This window comes from Mugil cephalus, chromosome 6 (assembly GCF_022458985.1).
Source record: "Mugil cephalus isolate CIBA_MC_2020 chromosome 6, CIBA_Mcephalus_1.1, whole genome shotgun sequence".
Taxonomy (NCBI): domain Eukaryota; kingdom Metazoa; phylum Chordata; class Actinopteri; order Mugiliformes; family Mugilidae; genus Mugil; species Mugil cephalus.
This window is the reverse complement of record NC_061775.1, coordinates 23,042,303-23,060,073: the sequence shown is the minus strand read 5'-3', so window position 1 is coordinate 23,060,073 and position 17,771 is coordinate 23,042,303. Positions and strand designations below refer to the sequence as shown.

At 41.3% G+C, this 17,771-nt stretch overlaps 1 protein-coding gene across 1 annotated transcript in view; it reads left to right on the top strand.

Moving 5' to 3' along the window:
• Window positions 1–15,378, top strand: part of adamts10 (ADAM metallopeptidase with thrombospondin type 1 motif, 10) — a 60,746-nt gene extending 45,368 nt beyond the window's left edge. The window contains exons 18-26 of the mRNA XM_047587873.1: window positions 1,023–1,146; window positions 4,071–4,151; window positions 5,030–5,193; window positions 5,287–5,413; window positions 7,586–7,715; window positions 8,118–8,322; window positions 9,028–9,204; window positions 10,887–11,052; window positions 11,867–15,378. Of these exons, the coding sequence (XP_047443829.1) occupies window positions 1,023–1,146; window positions 4,071–4,151; window positions 5,030–5,193; window positions 5,287–5,413; window positions 7,586–7,715; window positions 8,118–8,322; window positions 9,028–9,204; window positions 10,887–11,052; window positions 11,867–11,976 (1,284 nt within the window). The 3' untranslated portion in view covers window positions 11,977–15,378. The remainder of the gene's footprint in view (window positions 1–1,022; window positions 1,147–4,070; window positions 4,152–5,029; window positions 5,194–5,286; window positions 5,414–7,585; window positions 7,716–8,117; window positions 8,323–9,027; window positions 9,205–10,886; window positions 11,053–11,866) is intronic.
• Window positions 15,379–17,771: the final 2,393 nt, after the last annotated feature.

Here is a 17,771-nt window from a genome sequence, read left to right as displayed (position 1 = left end):
CTGAGATTAAAGTAAGAATTCTGGGATTAAAGTCAGAATTTTGAGATAAAAGTCAGAATTCTGAGTAAAAAGTCAGAATTCTGAGGAACAAAAGGTAGAATTCTGAGATTAAAGTAAAAATTCTGGGATCAAAGTCAGAATTCTGAGATAAGAGTAAGAATTCAGTAAAAAAAAAAGTCAGAATTCTAAGGAAAAAAGTCAGAATTATGAGCAAAAAAGGTAAAATTCTGAGATTAAAGTAAGAATTTTGAGAGACAAAAATTAGTACGGTTCTTGCTAATTAAGGAAATGTTTAGTTCCTTAAAACCGAATACAAACGTAAATGTATCCTGAGAAGCTGGACCCAGTGAACGTAATCTGTGTTTTTGTCTTCTAACTTGAATGAAATAACTGAATGAACAGATAATTCACGGACCATGTCGGGGTGTAACTCTGCAGTATGTATTTAAAGTCGTGCCGGTTCCATTGAGCTCTTAAAAACTCTTCATTTAGACCCAAGAGGCCTCCTCCGAGTTGTTATTTTAAACCTTAATAACTCACCGCTACACACATTACAAAGCCACCAGATAACCATGAATCACTGTTTCAGCTCTTGATTTATTTTTGAACCGTGATCTAATCAACGTAAAAGTAATAATAAACTTAAGCCTCATTATCCCTCTCTACAATAAGCAGCTGCCATATGAATATATGAGATGGAGAGCCGTTGCCGGTCGGTTTTTTACCCTTTTGTTTAGGTTTGGTTCACTGTTAAGGAGTTTGAGTGAAACCACCTGCTTCGCTCATCATGAAATTTATTTATGTCGACAGCTATGAGTTTAGCTACCTAAGAGCATTATGTCTGCAAAGGCTCAGAAAAAAAACATCTGGACGCACCATCTGATATTTCTGTGTTTTGAAAAGGCGGTCTGGAAGACATTAGGAGGTAATCCCTCATCCTGGCCTCTGACACCTCTCGACTTACCGACTGTGCCCCTTGACCCATGACCCCTTGCGTCTCACTCGTTTCTCCCCTCTCGCAGCATGTAGGTTGTGACCGCGTCCTGGGCTCAGACGTCCGCGAGGACCGCTGCCGGATCTGTGGGGGGGACGGGAGCAGCTGCGTCTCCGTGGAGGGACTCTTCAATGACTCGCTGCCTGAAGGAGGTAGAAAACTAAAATAGTTAAGAACATTTCATTTACTTCTGTGAGCCGCAGACTTCTCCGTACACGCAGATGTAGATTGTTATCTGTCTTGACTTCATTTACAGCTGGGAAAAACGGCTTTATGATCTCAACTCTGGAACAGAGGCCGCTTTTTTCGGAGAATCGAGGCATTTACCTTGAGAGGTTATGCAACGTAATTTATCCGTCGTAGCAAAAAAATGTGCTCATTTGGATTTAAACACTCCCAATTGTGAGTGCATCTTGGAAACCTGCCTTTCAGTGTGAGGCAGGATACCCCAGACCTTCAAATTACATCGCATAATTATCGGTTCACATGCAAACTCTTATTTGATGAAGCCAACAAACCCTCCAAAGAGGCAGAGACAGAACCAGCACCTGTTTTACTCGGGGTCCGTCTGATGGAGATAAATTACGTGTATACGCAGAGCAGGTGACATTTGATGCAGTACAGACTCAAAGTTGGCATTACAGACACAACATTTCAACAGGAGACCAGTTTTCCGTCTTACAATTACAACAAAAAAAAAAAGAAAATCCATTGGCAGACCCGTTGGAAGACTTTAGACGTCTATCAGCGCAAACATGAGGACTTAGAATCACGTTGTCAGGAAGATGTAGTTGTGCATCATCTTGGTACGAGTGAAACAAACACGTCTACTAATTGGGCGACAAAGGGAAAGGTTTAAACCACACCATTCTGCATCTCCGAGAAGACAAAGTAAAAACTCCCTGCCACCTAAGGAAGCACTCATAAACGTACAACCATACACTATATATGCGTACATATATTTATCCTCCAGCCACCCAGGGACACGTGGCAGACAGATTTAGGTGAGGTCCGACCAGTGTGGCTTGAGGTCCTGCTGCTGTCGGATCTATTTCGGGTCACTCTCTCCCCACAACACCAACTCCACAGTGTCTCACCCAACTGTCAACACCCCACCTCCCAGGATTCCTGGGTGGGGGACCCACCCTTCGCAGGCAGCCGCGCTCTGGACCACAGTGACCAGGCCAGTCTGTAAAACCCCAGCTGAGGTCTCGACCTCTTTGAAGAATGTGGCGGCCTCAAAAGGTCCATTAGTAAAACTTAAGTTGATTATTTAATCCACCGAGTCAAGCACCAAATTAAATTTAAGTTTCTTTCATGCAACCAGACGGTGCAATATTTAATCTTTCTTACTTTTAGTTCACATTAAGTCTAAACTGAAACATTATCAGAGTTATTTTCCTGTTTTTAAAAACGTACCTCCAGAGCCACAGGTCTATTTTTACTATTCCAAGTACTGAGGAGCAGTTGCCTCCCAGCATGCATTGCAGTAGCTGAAAAACAAGCTGTAACAAAGGAAGAAGACATTTCTGTCTGCAAGGGACTATCCAAGTCCAGCTGCCTTTGTTTCAGCTCTTTTTTTGGATATACGGTGACCAGGATGACCGAGATGAACCTTCACAGACGTGATGATTGTGTGCACCAAACTTCACATTAGAGGTTTTCTAGATACATTTCCGATGAGACTTTGGGACTCAAAAAACAAGCATTGCTGAGGTCGTCACTGATGAGAAGGCTGAGAAAAGGTTCAGTGACGTACTTTTTGTCGATATAGTTTCTCATTTTCTTTTGACGATAAAATCTTTCCTAATAGTCCTACACATGAAGTGACATGACTTGGTCACATCTACAGCACGGCATGTTCTCATCTTCCCGACCAAACTCAAACTCCAGACACGGGACTGAAAGCTTGTTCTGGTCGCAGGCCGATTTATGACCAGCAGAAATCACATGTCGACAGCGAGCTTTTGATTCCTCTAAACTCCAAAAGCCTTCAGCCAGCGTTTCTCCTCTCTTCTCTGCTTTAGTGATTTAAAGGTTCCCCGTGGAGTTTCTGACCTCCAGTAGGCTATGGAGCACTTTTTTTTATTTATTTGTTTCACACATGTGCACGAGGAGACGCTTGCACATGCAGATGATGCACGGCGCAGCCTTGTCGCACTGTTCTGATAACAGGCCAACGCATCTGCAAAGGCAGAATAAAACAGCAGGTTTGTGGCTAAATAAACGATTCAAGTGTCTTTTCACGAGGAAGGGTTCACCACACCGTGAGTTGTGATGAGTAAGACTTCACAGAGCACCTTTAAAAATGTTTAAAGATAATGTTTCTTGAAGAATTAATTATTTATTCTCACTCTGCTCTCAACACAGACGCATCAGTTGTCCTTTCAATTCTCTTTCCATCTGTCCGGCCGGTGGCTCTGGTGAGAGGCGGTGAGAGGTTACTGAGGAGTCGAGGACTGTGGCTTCGCAGCTTATTTTGCTCTGTGTTTACCACACAGGTCTCTGATCGTTAACAGAAGAAGCTCGCTCACACTCAACCTGCACCCAAGGACAAAAACCACTGACTCTCTTAATCTGCTGCGCGTACGTTTCACAAACCCAGAGCTGGGTCAGAGCTCCAGAAAGAGGTCACAATCCAAGCGTTACTAGAGGGAGCTATTTTATCCCTCCATTCTTTCATTCCCTCTTCCTCCAAGGAGCAGAAGTTATTTACGGGGCTGCAGCGGCTGACCTCATGGCAGCGCGGAGTAGGGTGGAGGTGAGATGAGCACACAAAGAGAGGGGACAAGAGACCAAAACAGATGGAGGGAACGGGGAGGAAAAAAGCCGGCTTCTTGGCACCGCTTTTGCTCTCGAGCAAAGAGCCGAGCAGTGCAGCCGAGGACAGCTGCCCAGGAATGCAGCTGGAATCCGAAGCCTCCGCTCAGTCCGTTGGCGTCCCACAGAGCTAAACACTACTTATGTGTCGCTCCCCTGATCCTCGGCGAATAAACCGTCTTCGCTTTGCTCTCGTTTTTTATTTTTTTATTTTTTTTTTTTTACGACTTTGTGTGGGTCTGTGTGTGTGTCTTAGGTTACGAAGAGGTGGTCAGAATTCCCAAAGGATCAGCGTTCATCCACATACAAGAGCTCAACATCTCCCTCAACTACCTTGGTAAGATGATACTCAAAGCTAAGTTTTAAAATAGCTTCCACTGGATGTAAAAAGATTAAACTTAAACGCAGTGTTTGAACCCACAAAGCTCCGCACTGACTGCTGGAGACATATCTTTTTGATTAAAACTTTATTTCGAACTTGTTAAAAGAGTAAGTACACAAACAGGAAAAGCAAATATATGAACGCCGCCGGTCAAAAGTTTTAGACCAACACGCAGTATCCTCTGGTGTAGTTGGTCAGAACTTCATCCTACGGCAGCATAATGACCCAAAACTTTAGTCCGAGCTCTACCAGAACTACCTCAGGATAAAAACAAGATGGAAACCTTGAACACATGGAGTGGATCATGGCCTAGTCTCTAGACTTTAACCCCATGGAGCTGGTTTGTGATGAACTGGACAGAAGAGTGAAAGCAAAGCTCCCTACAAGTGACACACAACTTCTGCAAGAAAATTGGGAAGAAGTTAAGGTTACTTTGATGAGTTTGTTTATTTGGTCTATGCTTTCATTTCAGAGTAAAATGAGACATTAAACTGCACACATTTCAATACAAAAAAAAGAAAGAAATATGCTCTAAAACCTTTGATCGGTAGTGTACATACACAATGTATACAAAAAAACAAATAAAACAATCTAAATGAGTTCAGCCCAATTATCGGGCTGAACTCATTTGACCCATCCTCCATAAATCAGTTTCATTGAATTAGTTATTAAGCTTCCTTTGCAAATACAGCACACTCCGATAATAATTATCACTCATAAAGAAATTACTTTTCAGTTCTATAAGCTTATTCCTATAATATGCAAATTTACTTAACATGATACGAAAAAAAACAAAAATGTCGTCATTCTTGTCTTCCTCCTCATTGTCCCAGTGCTGAAGAGTAAAGGCGACCAGTACTTCATCAACGGGAAGCTGACCATCGACACCCCGCGCAGGTTCAACGTCGCCGGCACCACCTTCCACTACAGACGACCCACGGACGGACCGGAAACCCTTGAAGCTTTGGGCCCAACAAACATGACCCTCGTCGTCATGGTAGGAAGGGGGTCATTTCTAATCGATTGATAAAATGAGAATTCTTTTATGTAGTCGTAGTAAATGTTAGTGTGTGTGTGTGTGTGTTTACAGGTGCTGGTGAGGGAGGAGAACCCTGGGATCCACTATCGCTTCAACCCCCCAGTCAACAGGGATCCTCTGACCGGCTTTGCCTGGCACTACACCTCCTGGTCACGCTGCTCGACTCTCTGCGCTGGAGGTAGAATTAATTAATTTTTTATTAAACTTGGCCTAGTGCTGTTTGTAAATATACATTATTATTATCATTGCATTCAGCATTAAGCTTTTCCTTATTACAGAGCTGTTAAACCCAAAAAATCAAAGTCTGAAGCCAAAACTGATTATTTGGAGCGGTAGAAACAAGTTGTGTAAAAGCATTAGCATCTTATGTTGTACAGATGGACAAGATTTATTTTTAGTCAAATTCCTTGTGCACACATACTCGGCCAATAAAGCTGATTCTGATTCTGATTAATATATCATTTCCAGATTCCACATTTTTATTGTCAGTTCTCTATATTTTCAGGACATGCAGAAGAACTGAAAAGCTGTTTTCTTTCCAAAAGGAGAAGTTTAACCTCCTGAGACCTTTTGTTTCTTATGCATTTTTAGTTTATCCAAGGTATTCGGGATCAGTAGGGCCTAAGGTAGATAAAAACTAAGCATCATCTTTCAACAGGAAGTAGTAGCTTTTCAAAAAAAACAATGTTCTCATATGTGGACATTGAGATTATTTCATTTTTTATATTATAATAAAGTCACCAAATATGTGACAAAATATAAAACTTTTTCAGTGCGAACAATAGAGTCCCAACGTACTCAAACAAGTTCTTGCTAATTAGTGACGTTGTAGCTCATTGCTATTGATAATTTGTTAATAATTTGTTCGTTAGGTCAAATATCAAACCAGAAACATTAATAAGCATAAATAAATAAGTTTTAACCACATTTTGATGAAATTCCCACTGTCATGATTTTACCGACGAGTGTATTGACCCTCTTCTACCACTAGATGTCACTAGACTAAAGTGCTTAAAAGAAGCAGAATAAGCTACAATAAAACCTCATCAGCCCAGTGGCTTTTTTTTAAAAAACGGAACTTAAAACTTCTGTATCATCATGACCTAGGTGAAAAAAATAAGTAAAAATAGGTATATAACAACAGCGTCGGTTGTGCAATCTACTAGCAGCTAGTTGAGATGTACATGGACGGACATTGGTGCAGATGGTACAGTGAGGTGCAGGATTCATTGCAGAGCACATGGTCAGAGGGAGACTCGTTAAAGTTGCACAGATTTAACTAAAACTTCTGTCTCTGCGCAGATTTAACAGACTACACCCAAACTTTAAATCAAAGAAGAAATTATTACGGGCAAGTTGGCAAACTTTGTCACGTTCAAACGGAGCAAAGTTTTTCCCAGTTGTCCCCTCTTCGTGCTAAGCTAAGCTAAGCTAACCCGCCGCTGCCATCATGATTGAGGCGACAACCAATGAGTTCCCCGAATGTTTACAGCAAGAGAAGCTACTTCCGTCCTTACACTTTCAATATTTTTTACCTTCTGCTTATTTCAAACATTAAGGGTGGGAATTACACAAGAGTTTAACCGAGCATAGAAAGTCCACTAGCGACCAACTTTCAACTACAAAGCGACAAGCAACAAGCAAATTACTTTTATATGCGCACAGGGCTTTAAAGCAGTATCAGTTTTGCCATCAGTGTTCAAAAATTAGTTCAAACTTGACCACTTGGGGTGAACTCTAGCTCTCCCTTCATTTTCTCTTCTTTTCTCTCACAGATGTACCGACACACACACACACACACACACACATTAAAAACACACGGTGTAAATCCCCGTAGACAATCACTGACCCAGAGAAGCCTCTTGAAGCCAGAAGGCGTTTGAGCAGTTCACAGCCTCTGAGGCTTTGGAGATATCACACGCAGCCAATCTCCCGTTTCCTCTATGGGCTTTGTGAGTTAATGATCCGTGTTGCTTTAACTGATAAGCGCGTGTTTTACTTCTGATAAATACATTCTTGCACTTGCCTTGTTGGGAGAAGGATGTGAACGCGGAGTTAAAACGCTGAGTGAGAAAGTTGTGCTTTTGTAGACGCAAGTTTTATTCTTTTAGTTATTTTTGAATCAGACAGGTTTGCAGCTGTAAATAAATAAATAAATGTTATTCATTGAAGGTTTTCACAAGATTTGCGTCTTGTTATTTCCCATAAAAGTTCCTCCACAGCCCTACAGGTAATCACAACAGATATTAGCAGATCTGGCAAAGCGCGGTGTCATATCATTATCATCTGCATCTGCATTTACCTGCGGTTTCTTTACTAATTTCACTCCTTGTCGTACACCTGTGTTCAGGTGTGCAGATCCAGCAGGTGGTGTGCAGGAAACAGCTGGACCATTCAATCGTCTACAACCACTTCTGTGACAAGAAGAGCAAACCCAAAGAGAAGAGGAGATCCTGTAACACTGAGCCGTGCTCCCCGACGTGAGTGGTCTCTTAAGACGTGACACATTTGAGGGTTTGGACACAGTTTTAGAGTAGATCCCTTGCTACTCACATGCCACTGACAGTTTAATGAGATCAGGATTTAAGTGCATCAGTGTTGTGATCATGTTTTCTTCTACAATCAGTTAGTTGTCATCATGGAAAAAGGCCGTCGGGGTCATTTTATCTGTTTTGTTTTGTGTGATGTGTCTCATTTAAATGTCAGATGTGGTCACAACCTGTACCATACCACTTATATACCACTGCTATGCTTCATATATTCACATATATGTGTGCTGCATGCACTTTCTGCTTTTTGCACTGCATTTCGTGACAATATGACAATACAGTTGAATCTAATTTAATCTAATTTGTGCACAAACCGCCGCTGTGTTGTTCCAGCTGGGGGACAGGAGAGTGGTCGGAGTGCAGCCGCAGCTGTAACGGTGGCCTGCGGACCCGGGAGGTGTTGTGCAAAAGGCGTCTCTCCGCGACGGAGGAGAAGGTCCTGGACGACTCGGCCTGCACCCCGCCTCGCCCTTCGCTCACCGAGCCCTGCAGCAACCACAGCTGCCCCCCTGAATGGCTGGCCCTGGACTGGTCAGAGGTATGCGTGCGGACGTCAGAAGTTTCCCCCCATCGTGCATTTACATATTTCTGCAGAAGGGCTTCAGTCAACTCGTGTGTTCTGCAAGATTCCTGCAGGATTCTTGTCGGATGAAGCAATAGTTTCTTTTCCAGTTGAACTTAGGAAACCCAAACATCTGCCAGCAGAAAGTAAGAGTGTCTAAACCATGAAATACACAACAGAGACGCGGCGCAGACAAATACGTCACACTGAGAGCGTTGTTTCAGTCGAGAATGCAGATCTTTTGCTCTTGTGGGAATCCCATTACCCATTTTAAATTTGCCCTCTATTCCAAGCTGTCTGAGGAAGACTGTCACTCAGCGTGGCCGCGTCTTTCGTCTGTAAAACATCTGGTAATTGTTTCTAAACAAGAGCAGTTTGAGTCATTCTTGTTTGCTGCGTTGTTTCTGCAGATAAACCCTTGAGATGGTGTCAGAAGTGTGTCAGTGTTCAGCTTGTCTCTGACGTCTTGTGTAATGTAGCGATGGCACACGTGTGAAAGGAATTATATCCAGCTGTTTTACAGGAACCCAGAAGTCTCTGTTTGTTGCGGAGCTGCTGCCCTCTGCTGAGCAGATTAAACAGATTTCTTGTTGAATGTCTATGACTGCAGCGCCCCCTGCTGCTCCCTCCCAACCCTTCCTGTTTTTTAATTTTATTTTTTTTCTCCTTTCCTGTTTGCAGTGCACTCCCAGCTGTGGTCCTGGCTACAGACACCGCGTAGTCGTGTGTAAGAGCGGGGAGAGCGGCGACACGCTGCCAGAGTCCAAGTGCCCCAAACAGGGTCGGCCCACCTCCAGGGTGCGCTGTAACCTGCAGCGCTGCCCTCCCCCTCAGTGGGTGACGGGTCCCTGGGGAGAGGTAAAGACACCTTTAGTTTTTATATATCAAACTGTGTATTCGCATTTTATAAAGTTCACTGCTCCACTGTCTGAATATATGTTGTTAAAAATAGAATAATACAGAAATTATCTATCTAAGGGAATAAAACCCCACACTTCAGAGGATAATCTGATGAATCTCTACATTATTTTGTCCTGTTATTTTTGCACCCACTGATGTGCATGTATCAATCAATCGATCTTTTATTGTCATTGACAGAATGAAACAATGAAATACACATGCACTGCATAGCAAGTGATGTAATAAAGTGCAAAGATCCTTCACCCACTATGTAAAAAAAGCACAATAATTAAGTAAGTAATCAGTGAAGGCACATGTTTAATTGTTCACAGTACATTGTAACAGTGGAGTATGTCCAGTGTCTCTAGATGCCTGAGGATACAGGCTGTGGGCTGGTCTGGTGATTCGGGTTCGTATGGACCCGTATCTTCTACCGGTACCACTTATGTCTAAAAATTGGCTTCCACGTTCCATGTAAACATTTGGAAACTCTGTGGAGAACGTCGCTGCTTTGAATCAAGAAATACTCCAGCGCATACACTCGTGTTAAACCACCATATTCAAGATTCAAGATCTCTTTATTGATCTCCGCAGGGAAGTTATTTTGTCCGAGGAGTCACAAGATAAGAAAAACACTTATGAACGAGGCATAGATATAAGAATAGAATAAAATAAACTAAGAATAAGATGAGGTAGAAGTAAGATTTACAAAATATATACAGTGAATAAAACATTTTGCCTTGTGTGCAAATGTGCAGCAGTCTGTGTGTTCACCCAGGCCAATTAGTTGTGACATATGTCATTTACACACTTAAGTAATAAGATGTAACCAGGGGCGATTCTAGGGCCAGAGGTTTAGACTTTAGACACATATGTAGGTCAGTACGATAAGAGAGAGCATTGCTCTATCCTCTGTCTCTCCTTTTGGACTGAACAGACCCTGAAGACTCCAGTCTATGCCGCCTCACCTTGAGGAGGCAAATATGTCAATTAATGTTTTGTGCTTGAATTTTCTCAATCACCTCCATCTCAGTAGACGTCACATCGAGGCGCTGGAGCCTGATTTGACCCGTGGTCCTTCTCAACCAAGAGTGTTTAGCTTACAGGCAGTATTAGTCTTACACCTTGGCTTTAACATCAACACATATTACTACAAAAAGCTCAACAACAGCACAAAAGCTCCAGGTTTATCTGTGGACAGTGTTTGATTGACAACCTTCACTATTAGTTTGACCAAGAGAGAAAGGGCATCAGCAAGCTCCTACTGAACAGTAACAACAACAGTAAATGTTAGGGCTGTTGCTAATGACTGTAAGGCGTTGGTGCTCACTGATAAAGTCAATAGATCTTTGTTTGGTAACTTACGGGAAATGATCATCCAAACCTAACGTGTGTGCGCTTGTGGGAGAGGGAGGGATAAACTGGAGGATTGGATGCAGCGTGTTAATACCTGAGCTTATCAGGATCTGGTATGAAGCAGTCATCTTTGAAAAGACACATGAGTCCGGACAGGCTCCTCTCCTGTAGCTAAGTCAACGATGCAACCTGTTTCCAGATTGTATGCTAAGCTAAGCTAACGTGCAGCTGAGTGAGAGGCCGTGGCTTTGATCTTCTGTCTGTGCGTTGAATGTTTTTTTCAGTGTTCTGCCAAGTGTGGCCTGGGTCAGGAGATGCGTTCGGTGCAGTGCCTGACCCACACCAGCCAGCCGTCCAACGAGTGTCTGGAGCATCAGCGGCCCGCGGGCATGCAGCAGTGCAAGAGCAAATGTGATCTCAGTGACCTCATCGTTTCAGACAACCCTGAAGGTCAGAGGTCACACTCCAGTGCTCTCGCTATCTCGCTATCAAGAGTTTTGATTCGAGTTGTTCAAAAGTTTCAGTTTGTTTTATCATTTTTCTTTTTTCACCATTTTCACGTAAAGGCTTTAACTTGAATATCAACAAATCTGTGTCGTTTAACTGTAGTGATATTTGAGATTCAAATGCTAGTAAAATTAGGAAGGGTAAAAGAGCAGGTGATTGACGTAGTAACGTTAAAGCATCTCAACAAGATTGATTTAGCTTAATTCAGAAGAAAGAAACATGCAATATATATATATATGTATATATATAAAGGAGTGGAGGAAGTAAAACTCACCCCTTCTCCATCAGTTATTTAACTGGAATGCTTCTATATTTTACAAATGGAAAACAGTGCGATACTTCCTGTTTCATCCATTATCTACTGAATATTATATTTTTATACATTTAAAAGGAAAGAAAAATTCATCAGGTCTAAGCTTCATATCTATCCATAACTGAACACCACATCGTGAAACACAAAAGCTTTTCATTCTTGTGTGTGACCTGTGAATTTTAAAATTAAAGTTTCCTTCAAATTATAATTGTATAAAAAAATATTTTTTGGTACATTATTTGCGCTGTTTGCAGTTCAACAATGTCCATGAGTTTTACTAGTTTTGCCCTTATAAATAATGAATTGGTGTGTCCCACATATCTAGATTAAATAAATACATTATATTAATAGTGTCATTTGAGTTCAAGTTGCCATAATTAATTATATAATTAATCATGTAAAAGCTGATGTGTGACTTCCTTCCTGTGCTTGTCTCCTCCGCAGAGTGTAAAGATGTGAACACTGTGGCCTACTGCCCCCTTGTGCTCAGGTTCAAGTTCTGCAGCCGACCATATTTCAGACAAATGTGCTGCAAGACCTGCCAGGGACACTGACACCCGCGACGCTCACATCATCCATCTCTGGGTCCTGTACTCTCTCGCAGTAAACCCGAACCCCTCCCACTGAGCCTCGTGAGCAGCAGCCCTCGCCCTGCCTCTGTCGGAGGAGTGTGGCGTCTTAACTGGGGACGCTGTCGTGCAGACGCCCGGTCCCGTAAACCGGTCGGAGGGACGCTGGTTCAGACGTAACTCCGGGCCGAGCTGGTTTTGTTTTTGTTTTTGTTTTTTTTGTTTTTTAACACATTCCACTGGAGGGAGGGCTGCTGAAACCTGGAGAGGCAGAGAGAGGGATTTTAGGATGATCTCTCTCTGTCTCTCTAAACCTTCCCTTTTTTTTTGTAATAATTTGGTGCTACTATATTTCACTTTGGCTACAGGACTGGTCACAGATACTCCACTTGTCTTTGCTTGAGTGGCCTGAAGGTTTAGCCTGATCTCTTAAACCTGTTCACTAACAGGTTCGTTTTGTGTAGTTTTAATAAAATCCACTCTTTTAAAGACGGTGATTTTCCAGATATCATTTCCCACAAAAAAAGGAATATCTTATATAATACGAAATGAGAGATTTGTTTCTACGTTATCCGATAGCTGTTACTTGACCACGTTGTTTTTATGTTATTGCTTTGTCCCGTATCGACGTATTCATCGAGTCCTCGCTGTTCCTCAGCTGAAGCAGAGTTTGATTTGCACAAAGAGTCAGCGTCGGAGGACTCGCGTCTTTTATGTTTTTTTGTGATTTGACTCGACGTCTCTGCGGAAGCTGTGTGTGTCTCACTGCAGTGAATTTGCCACGGTCTTGCCATTTAGTTTAGTTAGATTTAACACCTCTGCAGTAAGACACTTGTGAGCGAAGGCAGTGCTGACTCACCAGGATATTTTCAGATCACAGGATGTCAATTTGTGTCATTGGCTGCAGACGGTGGCAGCTTGTGCATAAAGCCTTCAAAAAGGAAAGAACTGTCATTAACACAAACCACATGTTGTACAAGTTACTCATACTGCGAATGCAAATTCAGAGCACAGTGGGCCGCGGTGTGTCGGCCCTGCCAGCAGCAACATGCCCAGTGACGCTGAGTTAAGACCACACTGCTTCCAATAAGCCACTCACACTCGTGTGCTAACCTGAGGATGGATTTACACACATTCTTAGTATTTGGTTTCTCAATTAGACCTCATTTAAACTGTTTCTGACCACCAGGTAATTCAACACACTGAATAAAGGGAAGTGAATAAAATCTTTATGCGGATGTTAGGGGACGTCTACCTGACTCTTTAATCTCCTGAGACCCTGCGTCCTCTTATTTAGGTTTGTGGCAGCTTATTCTGCTTCATTTAGTCCTGTTGTCCTCATAAGTGGATGCCTTTGTCTGAAATATAGTTGTAGCAAAGGGTCAGTACATTCATTCTGCAGCTAATCACGGGTCAAAAGTGGACAAAGTATTTTGTAAATCACTCGTTTTTTGTACTTTGTCCTCATCAAGTTTTACGGTCGAAACTTATATTATGCATTTTAACTTTTCTAGTTTGATACGACGCGCAAATTTAACAAATCCTATCAATAGTAACGAGCGTCAACGTCGCTAATTAGCAAGCACTCGTTTGAGGACGTTGGGACTTCATTGTTTTGCGTATCCTGTTTTTGTTCAGCCGTGTTCAGGTATTGGTTTTATACATTTGTTCCACATTGGTATCATTATTATATTATATTACACAATGAAATAATCCCTGTGTCCACATATGAGGACATTTATTTTTTTCGCCCAAAAACTACTTTGAGTTCGAAGATGAACCGAAGAAGTTTTTATCCAACTTAGGTTTTACTAATACTAAATATCTTGGAGAAATTAATGTGTTGCAAAAAAAAAAACTTTGGGTCTCAGGAGATTAAACAACCATCTTCTTCTATCGGTCCGTGGTCCAGTTCTGATGCTAACGTCCCCATTGTCGTCATTATAAAAAAAAACAGTTTAGTAACAACTAAAGAAAAAAAAACTTGAACAGCACAAGGTGTTGACTTGGCCTCCAAATAAGAACTATACTGGATAGTTCATATTAGGAAGGTGGCCATAATATTATGCCTGATCAGGGTAGTTCCTTCCTGTGTGTATCCGTGTCAGCTCTTTTTCTTTTTTTAAGTCAGTTTTCCTGCTGCTGGACAGGAAACACATCCCATGACATAAGTCCGTTTTCATTGACACATTTTGAAGACGCTGTTTCAGCCGTTTTTCTCCAGTAATTTTAGAAATGCTGCCTCAGAGGCTCTGTGATCAGTCATCAGGTGTCTGACGGCATCGCTGCGTCGTCCACTTTGCTCTGAAATCTGCTGTGATGTCTGTCACCCTGACCACGGCTGATAGCAGCTCCGTGCAACGCTAAATGTCAGATAATTAAATTTTTTTAAGAGAGGAAGCCACAGTTCGTCTTCACGAGTGTTAGCTGCGATGTTCCTTTTTTTCTGATTTCCATGGTGCTTCGGTTTGGAAAGGTGCTATTCTTTCACTGTTGTTTTCATTTCTCATTATTTGGAAATCCATTTGAGCCTTTTGTAATGATATCAAACCGCAGAGCCGACCTGAGGTGTACATACGAGTGCAGCTGCTCAACCACGACGGCCCTCCACTGTTCGTTTCTTCACAATTTAATTTTCACTCTCTGCTCAAAGCTCTAAAAAAAAAAAAAACGCAGCTCAGAAAAGATATTTTAGGGTTATATCCATTTCTGATGGGGCTCTGATGATGAGGTTGTTATAAAATGACCCCATATTGGAAGTTTTAATCACACACTTTGGTTTGGGAACACCAAATTGTGCACAAATTCTCAAAACTCAAATCCCTCATTATACATTCAGTCATATCCTCTCCAAGGGCATAGCTAACTCATAGGTGGGGGTTTATCAAGGCTGAAAAAGTAGAAACATTACAATCAGTAGCATTGTGTAACATCCTGATTCAGGCCCATTTACACCTACACGTGTTCTTGTTACCTTCACTGTGATCGGATCGCAATATAAAAACTGTTTTGGTGTCACAGATGAAATTAGATCATTATTCGCTTATTTCCGCTGCCACCTGTGGGGATCTTCAGACATGCTTAATTTAGGTGACCACATTCACACACCTGCTGAGGTCCAATCACGGTGTGAGTCTGCGTTCATTTACACTTTGGTTTCCCCTTATCTAGATTTAATTTGCCCGGACATGATGTAAATCGGTGTCTGAGAGGCAGTTTTATTCCGATGACGAGTAAAGAGGAGGGACAGTACTGGTGCCTGTTGTTTTTCACATGCTAATTGTAACGTGACATGTACTGTATATTGTTCAATACTATCGGAGATGAATTCATCTGTCCCTCATGTACGTATTTTTAAAAGGAAATATTAAAATTGTTTAAACATGATTCATTGTTGAGGTCATGAAATTGCTTTTTGTCAGCACTAAAAACACATTTGACTGAAATTATCAACCTCTATGCAGATGATTAGATCATCTGTGATGAGTCGGCTATTTCTGGACCTGGCTGATTCCACAGAAGAGAATAAGCAAAAACTACTTCCTTTTCTGAGACTTTGGTCATCACTGGGATCTTGTTTTATGTTATACAAGAGAACATTACCACGTTTCCCTATACTATCTAGGGTCAATATATAATTGTGGGACAATTTTCAGGCCTAAAATCAACATGTCCGCCTATAACCAATCACCACATGGCATTTTTATGGAAAAATTGTTCTCAATATTATACATACAATTGAGTAAATTGAAAGCTATTTATTTAATATATTGTTGTTACACATGTGCTAAATTTACACTTGACTCACACACCACGTTATATTGAACAACTAAGAAAGAGGAGGAAGAACAGACCTTGGAGCAGGTCATGGGATTTGGATTTAACACACTTGCTTAAGAGGTGGAATGTCATGTGTTTGTATTGGGGAACTTAGCTGAAAGTTTTCGGACACAGATACAATTTGTTATTTTCCATATAAAATGTATCTATTGGCAAAAAAAAAAAAAAAAAAATAGAAATATCTGTTTATCTCAACACAATCAAAACAAACTTTAAATAAGCTCATTTTATTATTGTTTATCTAATTAGAAGGTGGTCTTTATTAAATCCGGTATTTGGTTGAAATTATTGTGAAATCTAGTCCTTTTTTATTAATAAGTTGTTGTTTCCAAAGACATGATCATAATGAACATTTTTACTTTTATGTATGCAAGATATTTCCCATCAAAAGTCCCTGAATTATACATTGACCTGGTAATTTACTAAAATGACGTTACATGTTCAAATTTAGCTTCCAAAATAGAAGCTGAGTCAAACACTGTTACCGTGAACTCTCACCTGATCTACATCATAGTTTCGATGTTTATCTGTAGCCTGACATATTGTGGCTATTGTTGGATCGAAAATAGAAAACAATGTTGACTAGCTAACGACTAGCATTTTAGTGAACAATCAGGTTCGATTGATGCATTTTACCATCATCATCATTCAGAATGAAAGAGCCAAGGAATCCAGCAAAGAATCAAACTAATTTATTTTCCAAAAAGTTCAGAGTTTAAATTATGATTTCAATAAAGACCACACAAAAAAACACACACACGTGTGTGTGGAGGATTTAGCGCAGGAAGTGCAGGCTTTAAATAATTAATTAGCTAAATGATTAGTGACAAATGGTGAGAACAAAAGTCAATCATGAGATGAGGAAAGGAAATCAGGTAAAAGAAGTGGCATAAGTTAGGAAGAGAAATGAATCAGAAAATAAAAGATAGTAATCACATTTACTACAATGCTGACATATACAAAGTTCATCATCAAGTGAAACCTTCAAGGGGGAAAAAATGAAGCTAATGCCCAAAACACTTAAAGCGATTCCTCAAATGGCCACTTGAGGCTGGCTCCAAAAATGCCCAACCTTTAACATGTTTGAGGGAAAACAACTTAAATCATAGGTCTTAAACAGCGACCCCTAGGAGGTCTGCAGAGGTACTGCAGGGGGGAGGGTGGCAAAATCTTTGGTTGATTAGACATTTTATAGATAGATGGATAGATTAACATGATTCCAACATATTTTAGTAAAGGGATAAATGGAGGCAGAAGAGATTATCTTTTAGTCAGCACTTCTCTCATTCTGCGTTACAGGAGCTGTCTCAACAGAGCACCTTCACACAGAGCGCAACACTAGTCGAGACCTGTGAAATCGAAGCCTCCTCCACACAGTAGATCCCGCCCCTAATGCCAACCACCAGCCACATGGCATTCAAGGCAAGTGAGATGTAGTGAGATGTCGCCTCAGACACCTCACTAACGTGGGGAGTATGTGTGCCATCACTGGTGATTCACTGGTGGTTCAAACTTGAATCTGTCAATTATTTTCTTTATCTGTCAATTATATACACGCACATACCAGTAAGTTATGTTTATGTCAGGTGTGTTGAAATTTGAGACAGTGTATTATTTAAATAGCTTAATATTGAATGCAAAATGCAAATAATAATAATGTATATTTATAAACAGCGCTAGGCCCAGTTTAATATAGAACACATATAGCAGGGAGGGGGTCCCTAGATCTTGTCATCAGTTTGGGGTCGTTGACCTGGAAAAAAGAAAAAAAAAAAAAAAGACCTCTGACTTAAATTTTATCAACGTTTCTGCAGAACTGAGGAAGTGGCTGCTGTGAATGACAAATGGGTGTCACCTAGCTACCTCAACTCAACTCAGACTGTGACCATTTTCAGGAATCATGAGTTGTGAGATGACAACCCAGATAGCAGCTAGGTAGT